We start from the raw sequence: 22,014 nt of genomic DNA on the forward strand, positions 1-22,014 counted from the left end.
TGTCTTCTGTATAATGACCCTTCCGAAATAAATTTATTTCTGCTGTATGTAAATCACTACAACTGAAATTTAACTCCTTCATAAGAAATACAATCAGATGATGGTAATTTATTAAAATATGAAATATTACAATTGTCCATTTGAGACATAATTATATCATATAATTATATTATATTATCTCCATTTGAGATTAACCACGTTCTAGTGAAACGTCGACTAATCGAACGATAAGTTATCTTGTCAATTAAAATGAATATATTCAGCTTAACGAGCTTAAAACCCCACCTCATAAATTAATAACATGCAATTTCTGCCCTTGAAATTGTCACCAACAAAACTGCAAAACATCCCAATTAACATCAAAAATCTCTTTCAAAACAGTTAACATACGTACTCCTCCTCTATGCATAGCATAGTTCAACCGATTTTAAAAAGCTATTATAACTATATTGGAAAACTAAATAGATTGGAAAAGTGAGTTTTTTTCCTTGAGTCTCTGTTGGCATATATACAGTTCCATAACCTTGTTACACAGTCCTGGTGGTGTGTTTCCTACGAGTAGCACGAGTTCACCCTGAAATATTTAATATCAAAATATTATGTAAATAAGTTACATAAATTCCATTTTTTTCGATGTCTAAAAAAACAAGAATTTTAAAACATAAAATCACTTTTATTCCCATTAACATATCCAAACATATTTAAAATCGATTTCGTAGACAATAATCTGATAATGGATGATTTTAATGTTATATTTGAATCCTGAATAATTTTAAAATACGCACACTCAACACATTAAGAGGTTAAGAAATTAAACTTCATGAAAACAGGAAAAAGGCTTGATATATTGCGGCAGCCGGAAATCTTGCAAATTTTAGCATTTTTTCCCCTACACTATGAAATTTAAGATGACTACCACGACCTTAATGGTGCTATCTATAACACGGCATTGTTTTCTACAGTATTATGCAGCTGTACAAATCTTTTCTTACGATAACCGCAGTGTAGTTACTGACTACTAACATATCATGACTTCATGACACACCCACTGCAATTAGGTTAAGCTTCTTTAATACCCAAATAAGGCAAATGGTAATTCCGCAGCGAATGTACACAATTTTCCGATTGAAGCGGCAAAGTCTTAGAAAAGGAAGCACAACGTGACGTAAAGGTATTATAGAATGGGGAACGGATGTTGTTGTACGGCTTGTTATTATCGGAGTTTGAATTGTCACGTACATTGAGCACATTAGTGAGCTGCAATCAGTAGCTTCAACACATGATTAATACTGGCTCACGTTAATACTGTTCTGGTTGTTAGTTAGGCTACATCAGCACTGAACACAGCCCAGATCACACACACACACACACACACACACACACACACACACACACACACACACACACACACACACACACACACACACACACACACACACACACACACACACACACACACACACACACACACACACACACACACACACACACACACACACACACACACACACACACACACACACACACACACACACACACACACACCCACCCACCCACCCACCCACCCACCCACCCACCCACCCACCCACCCACCCACCCACCCACCCACCCGCCCACCCACCCACCAACCCACTCTGATTTAAGGGAAACATTTACTGAACAGAAATGTGACATTAGAATGACAGAAAGTGCGACATTCGCAGAACGTGTATTTTAAACTTTCTGTGCAAACATGGTAACATTGTGAGATAACGTGTTTTATGAGTAAAACAGTGCATAAATTGGTGTTTTAGCAATGCGATAAAAAGGCTTCGGTCAGCTGGCAACTACCTTCTAAGTACTCTCAAATACTTTCTACGGTTTCTATAGAACTGGGGATATCACATTTTAACCACACCACAGTCAAAGTTATTAAACACAAATATACGAAGCAATTGAAGCCGCAGGTTATTCGAATAATCGTCGAAACCAAAAAAAGTTGGGCGGCAAATGCAGAACATCCTTAAAAATGACATGAATACTGAGAAGCCTCCGACAGAAACTGAGTTTGAAATTACCTGCACTTTTTCTGGATCACTCTCATCCAGGACTCTGTATGCTTTCTCCAGCACATCCCTGCTGACACAGGGTAGCACCTGATTTCTGAGTCTCTCCAACCTGTTCCGCAGCCTTGACAACTGAGGCGGTTCGCCAGACTCGGAGTCTTGATTTCTCTGACGGTGAGATTCGGAGTCCTCATTTTTCTGAGGTAGAGGACGGTAGGAAGGAAGAGGGCGAGCTGGGCGGTGGTCTCGATCTGGGGCCGTGTCTAATTCTGGTGTGTCTTTTAGCAAAGTCTCGTTCATCAGGTCTACCAGCTTTTCTTCTTCACTTCTGAGAGAAGAAACTGTCTCAAAAATAAGGGAATAATTGCGAATTAAGATGACGTTAGTAACTGTAAGTATTTCAGACAGGGTTGTAAGGAGGAATTATTATGTAAAGAATATAAACAGATATGTTAGGAATATCAAGTGTGAAGAAATTATGAGACACTTACAGCGACTTCGTTTTCCGTCTGCTGGCTTTTACACTAGGAGGCGTCGGAGGGAGTGGTCGACATTTGCTTCTGCCACCAGCAGACTTTTTCTTGATAACTGGACTGCGAGGGAGTCCTGGACTCGGAGCTCTGGCAGCTGGACTCGGAGCTCTGGGGGCTGGACTATTGCTTCTGGTACACGACGTGGGTTTATTCTCTGTTCTACACGGGCTATCTGGTCTACTGCTTGACTGGCAGGGGCTCGGAGGACGACTGGTTGGGAGACTTGGACTTGCTGGTCTGATTGCTGGACTTGAGGGAGGAACAGCAGGACTCTGGGATCTCGGTGGGCACACAGGACTTTGGGGTCGACTTGACGGTAGAACGGGACTTTGAGAGCGAGTGGGAACCCCGGGACTTTGTGCTCTGGTGTGTATTATGGGACTCTGGGGTCTGGAGGGGCACTGAGCAGCTGGACTAGGTGGTCTACTATCTAGAGTAGGACTGGGCGAGTCTGATCCCGTCGAGGAAAACAGATCAGGGCTCGTTCTGTCAGCTGATCTGCTCCGTTTTCTCTTATCTTCAATCCTTCGCTTTCTAGCAGAGCTGATCGGAGCTGGGATTGGTTGTGGTTCTATCACGTGATAATCGGACTGGGATCTCAGTGGCTGATCTGGCTCAATGTACTTTAAGCCATCTTTGGAACTCCTTCTTTTCGAGTCTCCTCGCACGAACGCAGAATCTTTCGTCTCATTCGATTTGTTTTCCTCTTTTTTGAGCAAATCCTTAACAGAGGGTATCAATGCAAGATGATTTGAGTTTGATAAACGTTTACTCGAAGCAGAGGGTCGGTTCGAAGTTTCCGTATCGTCACTTCTTTTATTAACTTTGTTATTTTTCTCAGCGTTATGTCGATTAGACTGTTGTCTGATATGAGGACAATGTCCTGATTTTAAACCAACTTTTTCCTCATTATTTGGTGTCGCAGTTTCTACTGAGTTTGCCCGCTGAGGTCGAGGGATCCTTGGTTCTTGCGAAGTTTCCAATTTTTCTGCGGAGTTGGATCTATCACAGCCAGTTTTCGGTGCTATCTTTGGCTTACCAGAATTGCTACCTCTGAAAAAAACCCGATTAGTGACCCATAGCAACTCATCGAAAAGTTAATAAGATAAATATTTTATTCCGGAAAGAAAAAATTCAGGTGACATAAATGATAAATCAAATCAACTCACCGATTTCGTTTGATAAACATCTGAATGTATGTTCGAATGAACTTGAGATGAAGAATCTCTGTAACATTTGGTCGATCTTCGGCCTCCTGCTCTAACATTGACGACACCAAACAACTTAACTCCGTCGAGAATTTGCCCGGTAGTGGGGGGACCTACGATTTAAAGAAATTAGAACGATTTCCTAAACTTTTTTGCCCATCTCACCGAACAAAGACGGTTTAAATTTGAATCGAATTGAATGTTTATTTTCGTCCGAAAATCAATGCGTGTGCGCACAGTTCTTGAAATGATGTCATCCGCGCGTTACAAGAAGTCAAATTCAATCAACGTGAGTTTGAGACGACCAATTTACCAGGTCCGGAGGACAAAGATTAAGTCATTCCAAGAAATTTCTAGACATTAATTCGGTACTGATATCATTTACTTTATGCCGTAATATTTTTTTTCCGGATCCCGTGAAATTAAAAATAACCAACTTATTCATGTCTTTGGCCAAGTTAGTACAGTACATATTAAGGTCTCTCCGATAACATTATAACAGAGCTAAAGTAACAGTTTGGAAATAATCGAATCTAACGCGAACCGAAAAAAAAAATCTATAATCGTTCACAGGTGACTGAAAACCATTGAAACCAACCAACAGGGCAAATATTTAGTGTACTGTTTTGACCCTTGCCCCTGAGTCCTAAATATAATCAACAGCGGAAAACTAATTAACTCACCTTTCCAGTGCATATTTTATAAGCAAGACCAGAAAAGTCCCTTGCTCTAAATGCGTGTTTCATCGTGCACATCTCATACACAACACAGCCCAAACTCCAAACATCACTCTGAAATTACGCAATATTAGTCCATTTAAACCTGACATACCTGTCTTTAAAACATCCCAAACTTTGCTCCAAACTTATGAAATATCTGCCAGCTTATACTGGATATTGTTTAAAACAGGATATTTCAAATCAAGCCTTTACAAATCCCTCAATAAATCGAGGTCTGAGAATATTGATGTATTGGCAAACTCGGGTATCGATATCACAATAGCGTAGTCGAGTATAATTATAGATTTACAAGACTCGACCTATAAATGCACTAAATTTCGACTTCAATCTTATGAGACAGAACATTTGGATCATTGCCAGTTGTTAACATAATCAGAAGTGATCTTAGAAAGGTTCTAATGTTACCAAATCTGTGTTTAAAATGTTACAAATGCGTTAAAAGTGTGTTAAAACTGTGTTAAATCGTACCTTGAAGTTGTAAGGGCGGTTGCTGAACAGTTCAGGTGACATATAGTAAGGTGTCCCAATAATGGTGCGCGCCATATCCTTTTCTCCAGACAACTGTCGTGCTATCCCCAGATCTCCCAGTTTTATTATCTCATTCTTGTGGGTCAGGAAAATGTTCTGTGTCTAGTTGGTGAAGAAATAAAGGATTAGTGAGTTATTTTAGCACCTTTTCAGTTAATTACTGGCTTTAGATTTAAATCTGTAACTGAAAAACCGGCCACAACAAAGCCGGAATATGTGTACAGCATTTCGGGATATTCTTTATGTCTGACACGAGCGAAAAATTTGCATCATTTGTAAATACGATTTTTTTTAAACTGTTAAAAATGCAACCTTACAGAAACATGGCAGAACCACGTCATTTGACAATTTGCCATGTAACTGTGTCAGGCACAACAGGCCCCTTTATCAGACAATTGATGAAGTAGTAAGTATAATGGTATAGATACATATCTTTTGTTTTTATACTGTGAACATGCTAATGAATTTGGTTCTTAGAAGTTAGACTTTCAAAACAAAAGGTTCTTATCGCCCAAATTATTGTACCATATTGGGGCGGCGTTGTAAAGAACACATACGCCAACAGCCCCATATTGTCTACTTGCGTTCTAAAGACAAATTGTCGAACGATTATGAACATATTATTTACTGAGTCTGTAATAGTCGCAAAATTTCAGGACCGAGCTGTGTCGGGCTACTCAGATTCTGCACAAAATGCATCACATGAAAATAATATCAATCAGTACTAAGTTAGGCCGATACAACGTTATAGTAAAAGTTATGTGCAGCATTTTTGCAGATTTTGGGGGTTTTTAATACAAACCCTACCAGACGTTTACGCAAATTTAATTATCAGGGAGACAAGTTTTTGGAATTCAAGGAATTTTGAGTTATCAAACTGCAGTATTGGTGCACTGATATTATAGAAGAGTATGGCGAAATATCACTTTTGTCGTTATAAGTTGTTCATCTGAATCTCTTATCTAAATATGAACTAGACAAATTCTAATTCCTAAATCTACATGGCGACTCTCTATCGCAATAACATTTGTGACACTGGCAGTAGAGCCTTTATGCCACCCTGTAACTCGAAAAGTAATCGCAGAAGACTTAATTTGACATGGTCTGGTGATTCTTCAGTTTGTTGCTCACTTTCTTCAGAGCATACCGGCTCTACTATTGCTCTATTGCCAAATGATATTATGCCTCATAAAATCTCGTACGGATTTAATATAATAAAAAACGGAAATTTAGAACTTTATAATTTTACAAATCACGTACTAGGCATACGATCAATGATAAGGTCCGCGAAATGGACGATATCAACTTACCTACCCCTCACATGGCAGGCTCCCCAAAATACAGTCCCGAGAATACTGACCCGGAAATTTATATAATTTATATATTATATTTTATTTGAATCCTCACGTACGGTATTGGGCGGCCAGAACATTGACGAAAGTAAAAATACCAATTTGATCAGTGAAGAATATATTGTTGTAAGTAAGGATAACAAATTTGTTACTTATCACAAACAGGACAAATTTCCAACCAGTCCTAGCTTTTATATTTCCACAAATAAACATAATCACTTTAAAATCAAAAGATAAGAGAAACTCAGTTTAATTAACTTACCTTGAGATCTCTATGTAGGATGTTTTTTGCGTGTAGATACTGAAAGAAAAATCTCTCATGAACAAACAGTAGGCACTAATCAGTCTTATCAATCAACATAATCAGTTCATATTTCAGGGACTGGTTCTTAATTACATGATCGATACTACTTTCAAGTACCGACACACGACCATTCGCATTATATACTCAACGATCAGTTATGATTCGAAATTCTGCCAGGGCAGTATCATTGAAGGAACGCCAGAATATATTAATGAAATTTAGGGATGAAGCTAATAAAGGTTACTTCCAATTTAATATAAAGAAAGCCGATTGGTGAGGGAGAGAAAATTAAGAGTAATCCAATGAGAGCGGACTCTGGTTATATAAACCTAATCTCAACTCTAATCGGAACTTAAGTTGAAGTAACATTTCTCAAAAGAAGAGAGCCAGTTATAATGTGTGGTCTGTAGTATGTACCTGGAGAGCGAGTGCTATCTGAACGAACCATAAGATTATCTCCAGCTCGTCCATCAACCGTCCTTTTCTGGGAAGAGATAGGCATTGTTAAAACAATTACTAGGCTTGATTAGTAGGCTTGATTAGTAGGCTTAGAGGTCTGATTAGTTATTTCGGGTACTGATTGGGTGCCCAGACCAGCTGTTAGTTCAATCAATTACTAGGGTTCCAGTAGCCGCTGGTTCATTTCCATTAAGATAAGAAATACCTTTTTTATCAGGAATATTCATCTACAATCTACATAACATATTCACTGAACAGGTGCTTGAAAATGTTAAAAACACAACCACATTTTAAACAATTTACAAATTCCTAAGTACCACAATTTTTCAAATTATCACTTACAACAAGCAAACACAAAATCAATCATAAACATCTAACTTCTATCTCATACTAATCACACTTAGACGCAACACTCATCACACACTAATCACACACCAATTTACCTGGAAGCTAGCCAAGTGTGAAGATCGCCCCCCTCACAGTATTGCATTACGATGTACAGTGTGCTGTTCAGTTGGAAGCTTTGCTTGTAGGACACTATGTTGATGTGCTTCAGCTGGGAGAGCATCACTGCCTGAGGTAGAATATAATAAAGATACTTGTGATATTCTAAATATGTGATATTCAACAGAAAATCAAGAAATCCAGGGTATAATTTGTGTTAAATCCAAAATATCATTATTCCTCAGATTTATTACTCAAATTCATGGAATTGTGGTGATTATCTGGTGCATGGATTGGGTGAGATTTAATTTAAAAGTAATCCTAATTTATCATAATCGTTTGGATCACTGTGTTACTTTTAAATATTTATAAGATAAAAACTGGCCATTAGTACCCTCTAAATTTTAGGTTACGAACAATCAAAATCAATTCACAGATTTGTTATTCTGGAACTCGAGGAGTCTCCTATAACATTTTTTTAAACGGCTAATGCTATTATGTGCTAATCTAAGCTTTTTCGGACACCGACTGATCTAGCAGAAATTAGTTAACATAATCAAATTTACCAGCTACAACTGATAAAACATAAAACTTATTTCCAGGATCACAAGCTATTTCTTCAGTGGTTCAAAATGTTATTGGTTCCGTTCAGGCCCTTCACACTTTGTTTCTGTCTGGTTCTAATACTCTAATATACCGTTACAATAATGACTTTAATATACTCTGAGAGACAGTACAGGAACCGAAAGTGGTTTAAAACTCTGTTGCGTCCGTTCTCTGGTGCTCTGCCAAGGGTGTGACTCTAATGATGACCTTTTAAATGGTCACCATTTACTCAGAAACTTGCTAAATAGTTTATATCATGACGTGATACATGATGATGGTTGAGAAAACAAAATGTTGCTTTTAGGGGCTTTCATTGAGAAATAAAATAATTGAATATGTTAAATGTAAATATTCGAATAATTTCCACCTTTTAAGCTTTTAAGTGACATGACAATATTGAGTATGAATTTTCCACAGTTAGACTCATCACCATCATGATGTAATGACTCAGTCTGAATATAAATAATATGAGGATATCTGATCCAATCATAAATTCTACAAAACCAGACAATATCCTAAATTTTATTGAACAATTGTATTAACTTGCACCTTGAACATTCTCTCCACAAAGAGAGTTAGGATCTAGTGGCGGTAAGGTGGAGCTGCGCTAATGAGATCTCGTTCACATAATGTTATTTAGACAGCTGTATCACAAAGGAACCAATGTCAGTACGTGATGCAATTAAAGTTAAGTTTGTACAGCTATTAGGTTTGTACAGTAAACGTCTGTACTCTAGTCTCTACTGCTCTTTACAAATTAAGGACCAATGAAATATCGACCACACAATTCTCTAAAATCTATGAAATTGACAGAGATCGAATAAAGACATTTCGTCACGTTATGACACATATTTCACAGTTTATTCTCACTGCGCCCTTCTTATAGTGGACCAGCAGATCTACAACTAAAAACTACAAAGGTATACATAATACAACATGATACGTCATTGGGGAATGGGGTGGCATCCTATACTTTGTTTTTTCGAAATGCTCACAAATGACATACTTTATAAAAGATTATCTACTTCATATCAGAACGATACCGATGAAGTTCTTTAACACAACAAATAACTCGCAAGGTTAATATCTTATACCGAGTTTCCTGACAATACAAGATGTATAATTCTAGAATTACCCTATAGAAGTTTCTACAATTAGATGGACAGGATGACTGGAACTAGTTCCTGTTGATGAGCATAACTGAGGCAGAGTGTTCAAGATTGTAACTTTACTGTTACAACATTGTCTAACTAATACTTTGACTATAAGTATATCTGTATAATACAACTGTATAATAACAATATGTCCGACTCAATTTCGTTGAGGGATTACGATCCAGCTTGACGAGCTATTCATTTCCCAATGTTCACCTTCTTTTGTTTCAATTATCGATAGAATTGTTTTGGACGAATAATTGATTGAAGCTCTTTTCGAAAGCAAGAAGACAACAAAAAAAAACACTTGGAAAAGTTTAATTGGAAATAGTAAATAGCGGTCGTGCAGTCGCACGGTAATATAACTTATAAGTTTGATTGTATCGAACTATCTAATGTAATGTTACAGCTCGCTTTATATAACATTTCTGTCTTCTGCAGAGCTTAAGATTCTTGAAGTGCATGCATTCCAAAAGATTTTAGCTTTTTTGATCGTGTTGGGTACGATTAAGTATAGAATTAATAAATATGCTGAAGTGTTAACTCTGCACTAATTGCTGTACCAACAGCAGTGTTCATTTTCATCGTCCTCTGGGTAACAAATAGCATATTTCAGGACCTCTTTGACGAATCCGTAAGTAAAAAATGTAATAGTACATTCTGTGAAACAGAAGCGTCAGGTGATAAAATTGTTGACAATTTTACATTTAACATATAGTCTCACATTGATGTATTATATTGTTTCCCTTCGCGTATGTTTTGTAGTATTTTTAGCTAGCCGGTATTAAGCACTAGTTTTAATTCTCTGATTTGAAAGTTTTCACGAACATCTTTGATTAATTGGGGTCGCAGTAAGCACCTGTGCATGATTATTGATGAAAACCTTTGTTTTTGCTAACATTGAGATTCAGTTCGGTACAGCTCATTTGTTTTCCTGTACATATTAAATCTGTAGGGTCGTGGACAAGATTTCATAACCTTGTAAGGGTTTACTTGAAACGTTACAATAGCTTTTTTACATAATCAGTATATAAAATACTGATGAGAATCCGTCACCTTCCTCTTATACCCAGGTATATTGTGTAAAACATGCAAACAGACAACAGAACCCTGTATGGAATCAAGGAAGACACTGAGCGTACAGCACTGATTTTCTGGAGTATAACTGTTCTTTTAACTTCTCTGATAGGGGACAGTATAATTCTCATTGCAACCCTCAAATACACTGCTATAAAACGGCACAAAGTTATAATAGCAGTGATGCAGCACATGGCAGTCTGCGACCTCCTGCAAAATACCTTCAGAGTATTCCCTATCACTTTGGCATTCATCACAGACCGCTGGGTGGTAGGAGAAATACTTTGTCATGTTCAGGATAACATGGGTTGGATATGCTCCGTGGTGACGATGTTACTAACATGTGCATTGACCACCCTGAAGCTGGTCATAGTAAAACATCCCTTAAGGACAGTGGCCTGGTCCTCACGGTCAGGACACCAAATCTGCTGTGTAATTTGGCTTCTGATACTAGGCTTGTATACCCCAGTGCTTCTAGTGAAGATATTCTACATCAGGGCGTCTGTCTACTTCAGCTACAATGACTACGAATGTAGCTATGGTTATTCTTCACCAAGTGTACCTGCATGGTATTTGTGGTATTTCCTTGCAAATGTAGGTGTTATAAACCTTGTCTCGTACACAACACTTACTGTAACATCTGTCCTTCTCTTGTTGGTCGCTAAAAGAGCTGCAGCTCAACACGGAAAGAAACTGAAGTGGGAGGGACTGATAACAGTGTTGCTAACTGTGGGTATATTCTTATTGTCGTATCTACCAATGACAGTGATATTTGTAACGTTTCTATTGGGAGTGAAGTACAGCAGCAGAGTGTGGAGAGCTGTAGCGCTAGTTCAGTACATCAACATTATGGCTAACTTCTTTGTGTACTCCGTTACTGTCCAGAGTTTTAGAGAGTTCTTAAAGTTGAAGACGTCACAACTTCTGTCTCTGTTAGGATCGTACAAATCTGAACTAAGACAACCACTCCTTCCAAAGAGCCCACTAGTTCGAGCGAAGGATCATCCACTTAGAGTGGAGGATCCTTCTACTCCAGCAGTGGAGCTACAACAATTACACTTAATATCAGATTCAGAAGAGGGGTCAGGGCAGAACATTCCAGTTATACGAGATACATCTGTTTGTGTTAAGCAGCTACGAAGAAATACTGATCGTGTTCATGTTGAAACAATTTTTACTACCTAGATGTAACAATATTACATCCTCATTTTTGCGCAATAATATTTATTCTTCTCTGTATTTGTCTTAATTTAATATAATTCAAAAACTTATAATAATAACGTAGGTCTGGAAATTAATTTCATGACACTATTTATTTAACCTGCCCCTGTCTCTAGCTCCGTGAATAATAAAACTAGCCACATCACGAGACTACGCACGGACCTGCTGTCAACTCGTGAGATTAATCAACCTCTCTGACACTGATATAATCCCATTGTGCTCTGTCAGCTATGTTTAACAAGATTGGTTATGTAGGGTGGGAAGTTGCTGTGAAGCTCCCCGCAGATCTGGGACCATGGTTCACTAGCTCTGATTAAACCATCTACTGTCTCGCTAGGGCATGATCGTGTTAAGTTATTATATTTTGGTCGAATATGATGATGATGAGCGGCCCTGCAGCTGCTATCAGTGATCATTAGAGAAATGAACTGTCAAGGTGCAAGACTGCAGCTATATTATCTACTATTCTAATTCAGGAGGCCACTTCAATCATGGTTCTATTATTAACGCTAGACGCTATCTCGATCTCTTTATTCGCATGGGAAAATCGGGCGAGATGATTAAAGTAGACTGAAACTCGTGATGAAAGTGAGGGTTAGATGAATAATTATTGTCACCTCGTACAGCGGGTGACCTTCTTACTGCTCCAACTCTACTTGGCTTGATGTCAAGCGGATAAAATTCAAATCTTCCAAGTTGTTATTATTCTTTAGAATATTACAGTTAAAACATTTTCAAGGAATCTGCAAAAGCCGCTGCATGAAAATATATCCGATTTTCTGGGGACCTGATTCTGGGTGATAATCTACAGGAACATCAGAAACAGCCGGGTCTTTATGAAGAGTCTTATATCGAGTCTGCCTGATAAGCTAAGTGAGGAGCTGAACAACAGGTTCAGTGTAATTTAACAGCCGCTTCATCTTATCATCACGTTTAATTATAGTCTAAGATATGCCCCTTTTCCGGCTCCTGGTCTCTACCTTTTCCTCTGGTCTTTGTCACTCGTTCTCCTCTAGCAAGAGGAATAAAGTAGAGCCGACAGAGGGTGAAATTTATCATACATTTCTGCTATTGACTAATGACAAGGCATATTGCAATTTATCATGACAGATGTGATGGCTGTAATGAAATGGTTTTATTCGGTTATAATGCCGGAATGGGGTATTAAATCTTTACACCAATTTGTATTTGAATGGGAGAGGTGCATTTAATTTATTTAATGCGACAGATCATTTACCTTTAAAATTGTTTGGATTCTTATGGAATTCCTGGTAGAAACGATAATTTCCTTGCATCTCTCCTTCACAATAATCCTGTATTCGTATGACTATGTGCTAAAAGTTGTTATGAATACCCTGGAGGGTACTTAATGTATTCAAATTATTTAGTTCAGAACACATTTACAATACAGACAATCACGTACGGGTAGCCTACTCTCACACAAAAGGCTAATAGTCATCAGACATCATGTACACTGGGTAATCCATTTTCTAGATTTCATAAAATTATTCAATCTATAGTAGAAATCAGAATAAGATTATTCAATTACTCGCACAATCCGTCCTCCCTAAATACCTTGTGACTCTGCCAGAAATGAAGCCCTCATCCCCTCCCCATACGACACTGAGACCGAGGTAACAACCCCTATTTAACATCACATGTTTCAAAAGATTCCCATTAGAATGCAGGGATATTCAGGTCTCATACCAATTTGGAGGATTGCCAAGTATTATGCCCGTTACTGTACTACTTCCAGTATAGAATATCATGACGCTGGATATTTACTTAACAAGTATGCAGCACATCACCTGGTTACATGTTTACCCGGTTACTGTTACTGGGGAGATGGGGCTACTACTGCCACGTCACGGGGTTGTCAGGGTAACCAGAGACCAGTAAACATTGGTTAACCCGGGAGAAGTGTGATTTAATGAGAATCAGACCTGCAGTTTTATCAGGAGATTGTAATTAGGGCCGCGCTCCTTATATGGGTACAATGTGTTTGTGAGGGGTTGAAGAACTTTAGAGCTGAGACCTGAAGCTCCCTCACAAAACGTTATATTTGACTGGTAAAGTTACAACTATGATTGACAGAATACCAAACACCAGTTTACGATGTATTGTGTCTCAGTACAGAGTAGTTTCACGTGACGAAAGCGTGATTATGTCATTGTGCTCTGTTTATGCTTTGATGGCCTTAGCAACGTTAACGATGGAGTAAAATGATTTATAGATCCAGCCGCTTTCTCTACCGATATAGGAACTGGCGCCTACCCATAAACAGCCTCAATCAGAGACTTTTCAAGATCCAATACACATGACGTTGTTTGCTGGTAGGCGTCTTGAATATCCTGAATCAATAAAACATGGCATGTATATTAAGGAGAAGGGGTCTGGAGTGACCCTCTTCAACAAGCAACCCAAATCTGTTTTGTTGTCGGGTTGCCGCTCGAGGTGTGTGGAATCAATTCATTAACTTACCAACATGTCTAAACAATCCGCCAATCCTGGCAATAAACGTTTTTTGCATGACACCGACCCTGCGCTCAATTAATCTTTCTCTCAGCCGCGAGGATATTTTCAGGGGAGGTTGGCCCCAGAGATGTTCGATCCCTTTTGAGGCAGGCAGATAGGTATTTAACAATTCCAGGAATGACACATTTGAAGGTATCAATCACTGGCACTGTCCTTAAAAATTTACACTAACTCTCCATCAAAATTATATATTGTGCTAGTTGTTTTACCATTTTGCGTCTAATTTTTTAGACGCTGCGTTAACATTAATATATAGAATTAAGTGCTATTTAATTTTCTCACGAAAAATTGTAATTATTTAACAAATTTCCCGCATCAAGTCGGCACGTTTTTCCCATGAATCTGCAGCTCTGCACGACTACACTCTAAGTACCTGACACGCATCACGCGACGCACACGTGACACACGCAACAACTCACGTGACCCGTAACAAACTTCAAGTTTAGTGATACCGTGCACACGTCTGCTCCAAATAGATCATGATCTGTCTATATAAATAAATACGATAAAAGTGATGAATACAAAATATGATGACCATTCCTGTGCTTGCTTGACTGTAACCGTGTGTTATTTTTACAAATAAACTCAGGGCGTGACTGTTTGACAAGCGGTTAATTGTGCACACTTTTGGAAAACTTTTTAACAAGCTTTTTATGTGCATATCTAAGGAACCGGCACGGAGTAAACAAGACATGGGAAATTACACTGTCAGTGTTACTTTGAGATCCAGAAAGTTCTGGAAACCTGCCACTTTAAAAAACTAACGATTCTTAATATTATAGCCGAAAAAAAAGAATTGTGTTACTTTAAAAAAACTTAAATTAGATTAAATTCAGACAACTGACACCCTTATCTACAAATAATCATGGGAAAGTATTTAGTGAAGAGTCACCTTTGACAGAATCCAAGTGAGTACGATAAAGAATAGAACGAGAGATTGCACAGAGACTGAAATACACCTAAGAAATAACATAACTCCCCAGGTATTTGTTCCACCGTACGTTACCAGCAGTCTACGGTAATCTTACATTCAAACTTTTAATAACGACAGCTGATCTCAGTACGTTGTGGTGTTTATTGATTATACCCGTATTCCTGGTCCAGAGAGAGAGAGAGAGAGAGAGAGAGAGAGAGAGAGAGAGAGAGAGAGAGAGAGAGAGAGAGAGAGAGAGAGAGAGAGAGAGAGAGAGAGAGAGAGAGAGAGAGAGAGAGAGAGAGAGAGAGAGAGAGAGAGAGAGAGAGAGAGAGAGAGAGAGATTATACCCGTATAGGAACCTGTCAGTGCAGCTCTCAGCTGCTTTCCCAATCACTCAGTTGCTAGGCAACCGACAAAACAGCTTGACAAAGCTGCTGGAACACAATATAATATAAAACACCCAATATTGTATTTATGGCGAATGTTTTAATATTGCAATCCCTTCTCTCCTTCCGAAACTATAATGTCGTAGAGTCATTTGCATTAACCACTCTGTCATTCAAAAGAGCAATTTGCGATATAAGAAGAGGCACTCTGCATCGTTAACAGTGAACACTGAAAATCACTGTACCCGCTTTTGTTTCTTTTCGCGCAACGACGAGTGCAAACTGCAAAGTGACCTGGCTCAAGCATTACAGCATTACCAAGGCGACTGAAAACAAAATATTTTATGTCAAATCTTTATTTTTCACTTTAGTTAAGTTATATTAATATAATAAATTCAAATCTTATGATATTGTTATTATCTTAACAGTTACTATTGTAGCTCAAGATTTTAAATTTGTATTCCTTGTATTCCTTGTATTCCTTGTATTCCTTAAAAAGACATTTTTGTAAATACCTGATACTTGATAGCTTAGAAAATGTAGTGCATAAAGAAAACGGATCCATTGTCCAGTCCCCCGACTTTTGCGACATGAATTTATTACTTTATTAACATCATAATGACGCTTTCTGTTGCGGTTAGTAAATTAAAACTACAGCACACGCACAAGATGTCAAATTATCAGCGAGTCATTGTGTTTTCTTTAATAAAACACCCGTAATAAGGTGCTGTATAGTGCTCACTTCAGCGTCACTGCACATTAAACTCTGAGCTGTTACGCCAGATGTGTGGGTTAGAGCCTCAGGGTCGCATTAAAACTCACATACTGAAATATATTGAGACAGCCTCTGAGCCAATAGCCAGCGACCGTCGACCTTAGCAGAGAGAGAGAGAGTCTCTGAGCAGTGAGTCTCAGGTCTTTATGTAGAGTGTAGAGTGTAGCGTGACGTAATGCACAGGAATATATTATTTTGAAATTTAGCACCGGAACCAAAGATCTAAAGTACATTTAATCTGTTACGCAACCAAAAGGTACTCTGTTTCTATATAAGTGTATTTCAGTGCTTTTAATAAATTTTGTGTCTAGTTTTAAATCTAACAAAGCTCTAGAGAAGCAAAAGACAGCTGTGTTGACCACTGTATCACCGCAGATGAGTTGCCAAGAAGAAGGAGGAACATATACTCTATCATTGACGTAGGCTCTATTCTCTCTCTCCAAAAAGACTTAAAATTCTTCAAAATGTCACGTTATCCTGGAAGGGCCGGTACAGCTTGTGATAAAGACAGAGTATTCCAACACAGGTCACATGCCATGCACACAGACATATTGTGTATCTTATATACTGTGTTACTCTACAGAACATGTTCACTGTATGCAATATGTGACTTTATCTGATATATCATTATCTGGGGAGTAGCTGCCAACGGATTATATCTCATATCTTACAAATATCTTATTTCATATATTTTCAGCTCCACTCTCGGTGCTTGCCTGCGTGCAGGTTTTAATCTTTAAATGAGATAGCTCATTAGATCTACTCCATCGTAGGTATAATAACATAACATGCTTTAGAGCCATCTCAACGATTGAATTCAATATTCTACAAAACAAAAAGGTACCCTCCGTTCAATGTTTATCAGTTAGGGCACCGTATTATCGATGGGCCACACAAAAGCTCTAATTTTGTCGGGGAATAAGTTGATATTTCAAAACGATTAACCTGGTTGAGTTCCAATCACAGCCAACTTCCTCCTTAAATCCATTAGCACCACTTCCTGCTCGCAACCACGGTAAAACAGACATGTTGCCATGACAACAGATGTACGGAGAGTGGGCTGAGAGGTCACGTGAGTGATCCTCTAATGCAACACTGGTCATGAGCAGGTGCAGGTAAATTATACCCGTATATTACAAACCATTAGAGGGCCCTGTTGGTGGAGGAGAAGGAGGAGCATGGGGCCCTGTTGGTACGCGGAGACAGGGTTACAGTACATTATACAGTCTTTACAGGTTCAACTTATCAGAGGGGGGTATGATGTAATGAAGACTGTGTACTGGTGATGTGTGCTAAGAATTCGGAATTGTTTGGATAGGCGGTAAGAAATAAATACTGAGAATTATACTGGGTATCTGGAATATTCTGTAATTCTGGTAGAACTTCCCTGCTATTTGCTGTGCCATTTAGATGTTTGTAGTTGTAAGTGGTTAAATTACTTACGATCAATAATTACACAGAATCTGCACGAAGTCCAGTCCTATAACAAGAACCAAACACCGACCATGGTAGATCTGACAGAGAGTACACAATGTTGTGACTTGTGTACTGCAAAGTAAAATGGAGCAGCTTGTTGCGTGACGTGACAGAGATGAAGTGGACTATGATGACTATACATGAGTATTGCATAATACACATGACAGTTATAACAGCTGAATATCACAATATTGTACACGTTGTGACACACTGGAGTTTGATAGGATTACTAGCTGGGAGGTCAACTCAGTTGCTTATATCAGGTGTTGTAACAAGCAGAGTGCTATGGTTACCAAATAACATAGCCCTCAGAATACCAGTGATATAACGGTTTAGTAGTAGTAGCAGTTACAGTTTAGAACTGTAGAAGTAGTAGTTTAGAACTGTAGAAGTAGTAGTTTATCAGTGTAGAAGTAGTAGTTGGGATGATAGAGATGAATTATGGAGAAGTAAGGTGATAGTTACAAGCTACGAGAAATTAATTAAGAATAAAGCGTACCTCTTGTTCAGCAGCAAATCTCTCTTTAGCCGATGCTCTGTGGAGTCCTATCTTCTTCAGAACGTACTAAAATTTGAAGGTATTGATGGTTTTTATCAAGAATTTAACGATACAAATATCAACAGTGCTGGAACATCACAGTATTATATACTAAGTTGCCAAACTCTACGTTAAACTGACCTCTTTTCCTTCGAGGACATGTTTTACTAGCTGGACCTCTCCGTAACTACCCTGACCCAGGAAGCTGATGTAGTCGTAGTTCTCCATTCTTTGACAAGTAGTGTTGTTTGCTACTATAACATCATGTTCAGCTATTCCTTCATTATGTTGAAAGGTTAACTCGAATGAATGATAAAATGAATACAAATTTGTAAAGACTAAATCAATATAATATTACGGCCTAATACTTGCACAAAAAACGCAACTGAGTATGGAGAATTAAACAAATGGTTATTGATTTCTACTGATGTGAAGAAGGTTTGTACTAGCTAGCAGTAGAAGTATGTCACTCTTTTTTTATAAAATAACTGTAATGGCAGCAGATGTAGTTTCCACATTGTTGAAAAGTATGATTCCTTTTAGCTGAGATAGAGTTGACCCAAACCATCACCCAGCAAGATACAGTATGTAAGACCTCCCACAGTACCACTCCATCATTGAAACATTGATCAAAATTGCCTGGAGCAGTACGGATCGAAAGAAAAAACAGTACTTAACAGAGAATAGATCTAGGTTGAAATCAGAAGACTGGCTGCCAACTAGATATTGTATAGTCAATTATCCTTATTGTTTCTCCAAATAAAATTGATGTACTGCCTGACATTGATGTGAGTCCAGTATCATAAGGAGTAAGATTCTTCCTAAGTAGTCTAATCTTTAAAACATCATTGCTATCAACACAAAACAGTCTCACCTTGCGCATCTAATGTACTATTTGAGAACCAAACGTTTTGTGCATTACATAACAAATTTAAAATAAAGGAAATGTGAATTCAAAAACCAAATACTATAAAACATGGATAATAGGTTATAAAATGAAATAAGAATCAAAGTACAAAACATCTCATACCCAACTGGTGATTAATCAAACAGAATTATACTATAATTTAAGAGTCCATACAAACTCTCTCATACATTTAGTAACTGTTAAAGATGGAATGAGCTGGAAAGCTATGAACTTCGTTCGTTTATTCCAGCTTTTACGGTCTGCTCATAAGCAAAATAGAAATTGTGATTTGGGCTTAGTCAGGAGGGACCCTGCCAAGAGATCTTGGATCTTCTATAGTAAGGATCCTTTATAGTAAGGATCATACCCTTCAGTTAACAATCGGTGATTTACGAATATCTTGTACACTGAAAGATTACCAAGGGACTGAAGTCATACCCGGGATCAAATTAAATCCACTGGGTTAATATAAAAGGATTCGCGATCTGTAGGATTCGAACCTACGCGGCCAGAGCCTGATTGATTTTAGTCAATCACCTTAACCACTCGACCAAGACCACACTGATTAACTTTGAATTGTTTTATCAACAATTTGAGTGGCAACTAACATCATGACTAACTTCCATGAGGTTACTTCTCTGGAACTAGGCTTCTCTAACACAAAGTTAAGTTCTTGAGAAACTCCTCCAGCCTTTCTAGACCTTTCCTCCTATTTGTTATTTAGTCGTATTTGGGAACAAATAAATCCAAAGGGTTAGTACAAAAGGATTCGCGATCTGTAGGATTCGAACCTACGCGGGCAGAGCCCAATTGATTTCTAGTCAATCGCCTTAACCACTCGGCCAAGATCGCACTGGTTAACTTTGAATTGTTTTATCAACGATTTGAGTGGCAACTAACATCATGACTAACTTCCATGAGGTTACCATAAGCATGACGCATGTAGTTGATATGATATATATACACACCATGTGTTGCAGCCTTGTTGATAATAAATGCAGCTCATTAGTCATTGAACTCAATTAGTAATTACCTTATCTAAAACTGACAAAGCTACCAAATCGAATTGTGTTGTGGATGACAGATGCAGCATGTTCACAAGATTGTAGAATTAGGTCAAAATTAATTGTTATAAAATTGAATTTTGTCAGTGGCTCAATGGTCTAGGGGTATGATTCTCGCTTTGGGTGCGAGAGGTCCCGGGTTCAAATCCCGGTTGAGCCCATCACTTTTGTATTTTCAAGAAACATACTGCTCCTGTGTCACTCATACAAACTGTTTTCATTTCATTTCTTGTTGGACCCATCTGCCACATGGATTATGTAATGCACCAAATTCAGTAAATTTGTGTGTTTGTGAATAGCTACAGTTGTTAATCACCAGAGACTATCAGAACCAGGTTGCCTTCAGCAAAAATTTGCCAGCTATTTTTAACGTTACTAACCTTAATTCGAGCTAGTCTAGTTATCTTTTCGTATGTCTGCGGAGCTCAAAAATTTTAGCAACACCAACAACCAAGGTGACAGATGTTGACAGACAATTAGAATTTTTAGTACAAATCCGATCAAAGAACAATTATGGTGACATGTAATGAATTATTGATAATCTTTCCATGCAGCTGCGCTGGCCTCACCAATATCTTAGCTACGAGACCATCAGACCTTGATAAAAACTATACTGGTACTGCAGTATAGCGATGAAGAAAATACGGTCAATTAATTGGCTTAATTTGGAATACAACTTTAGCGCTCGACTTTCGAAAACTAAAATGTAAGTAATTCCGTAAAACAACAAAAATATGCGCGCGGCGCTAATAAAAGTTATATTAAATTAAGTTTGTTACAAAATTATCAATTATGTTAATACAAATTTTAAAAACATGTTTGTTCGATAATTTAATTAATAAGCGTGATAAAAATACGAAACATATCACCTATTTATTTGTTTACAAGCACGACGTAATTTCTCGACGTTGATTCACGATGTCAATTGAAAATCCTTCGTTTCTTATTTCGCCAATCTAAGGAAGATTTTTTAGAATTGATGTGCGGCGAGGCCCAGTTGTGCATTGCGCTACAATGCAAGTCTCGACGTGAAAAAAAATTAAAGCTCATTTTACATAATGTACAAAATGTTGAAACTTTAAATATAAAGCGCAAAAATGAAAAATATTTCTAAGGGTTGATCAAATTAGTTTTGCTTTTTATATATCTCAGCAGGAAAATGATTTATTTTATATTTATATTCAATTTTAGCATTTTCAGTATTGGGTCGAATCGATTTTGATAATTTTCAATTGGCATAATCGTAACAAACTTAACATACATTTTATTAGCGCTGTGCACATGTTTTTGTTGTTTTACTGTTTACGGAATTAATTAATTTCTTATAGTTTAGTTTTTCGAAAGTCGAGCGCTGAAGTTGTATTAACGGGTGATACTCGTAAAATATTTATTTCAAGACCGTCGACGAGTCCAACTCGACGCCCGTCTTTGTAGGTTATAAACTAAAAAAAGTTGTCACCTTGGTTGTTGGTGTTGCTAAAATTTTTGAGCTCCGCAGACATACGAAAAGATAACTAGATTAGCTTGAATTAAGGTTAGTAACGTTAAAAATAGCTGGCAAATTTTTACCTGAGGACCCCAGGCTATTATGTTCATTAGCGAATAAAGATTTGGCGGAATGACAGGCTGAGCGCGGCCCAGTAAGCAAATTTTTGCTGAAGGCAACCTGGTTCTGATAGTCTCTGGTGATTAACAACTGTAGCTATTCACAAACATACAAATTTACTGAATTTGGTGCATTACATA

At 37.9% G+C, this 22,014-nt stretch overlaps 1 protein-coding gene and 2 non-coding genes across 3 annotated transcripts; 1 reads left to right on the forward strand and 2 right to left on the reverse strand.

The window, feature by feature from the left end:
* Positions 1–99: 99 nt before the first annotated feature.
* On the reverse strand, positions 100–18,571 carry LOC134815591 (serine/threonine-protein kinase Nek4-like). The gene is made up of 11 exons (XM_063824143.1): positions 18,439–18,571; positions 18,259–18,324; positions 7,613–7,743; positions 7,128–7,194; positions 6,669–6,707; positions 4,995–5,156; positions 4,470–4,577; positions 3,748–3,899; positions 2,537–3,631; positions 2,058–2,373; positions 100–574 (listed from the first exon to the last, which is right to left on the reverse strand). The coding sequence occupies exons 1-11, from the start codon at positions 18,523–18,525 to the stop codon at positions 458–460; spliced, it is 2,340 nt and encodes a 779-aa protein (XP_063680213.1). The 5' UTR covers positions 18,526–18,571; the 3' UTR covers positions 100–457.
* A 1,403-nt stretch (positions 18,572–19,974) lies between these two features.
* Trnas-aga (transfer RNA serine (anticodon AGA)) lies at positions 19,975–20,056 on the reverse strand. Its single transcript has one exon. It is a non-coding gene; the product is annotated as a tRNA-Ser (tRNA).
* Positions 20,057–20,356: 300 nt separating this feature from the next.
* Trnap-ugg (transfer RNA proline (anticodon UGG)) lies at positions 20,357–20,428 on the forward strand. The gene has a single exon. It is a non-coding gene; the product is annotated as a tRNA-Pro (tRNA).
* The last annotated feature ends 1,586 nt before the right edge of the window (positions 20,429–22,014 follow it).

Source organism: Bolinopsis microptera, chromosome 5 (genome assembly GCF_026151205.1).
Source record: "Bolinopsis microptera isolate Bmic1 chromosome 5, MBARI_Bmic_1.0, whole genome shotgun sequence".
Taxonomy (NCBI): Eukaryota; Metazoa; Ctenophora; class Tentaculata; order Lobata; family Bolinopsidae; genus Bolinopsis; species Bolinopsis microptera.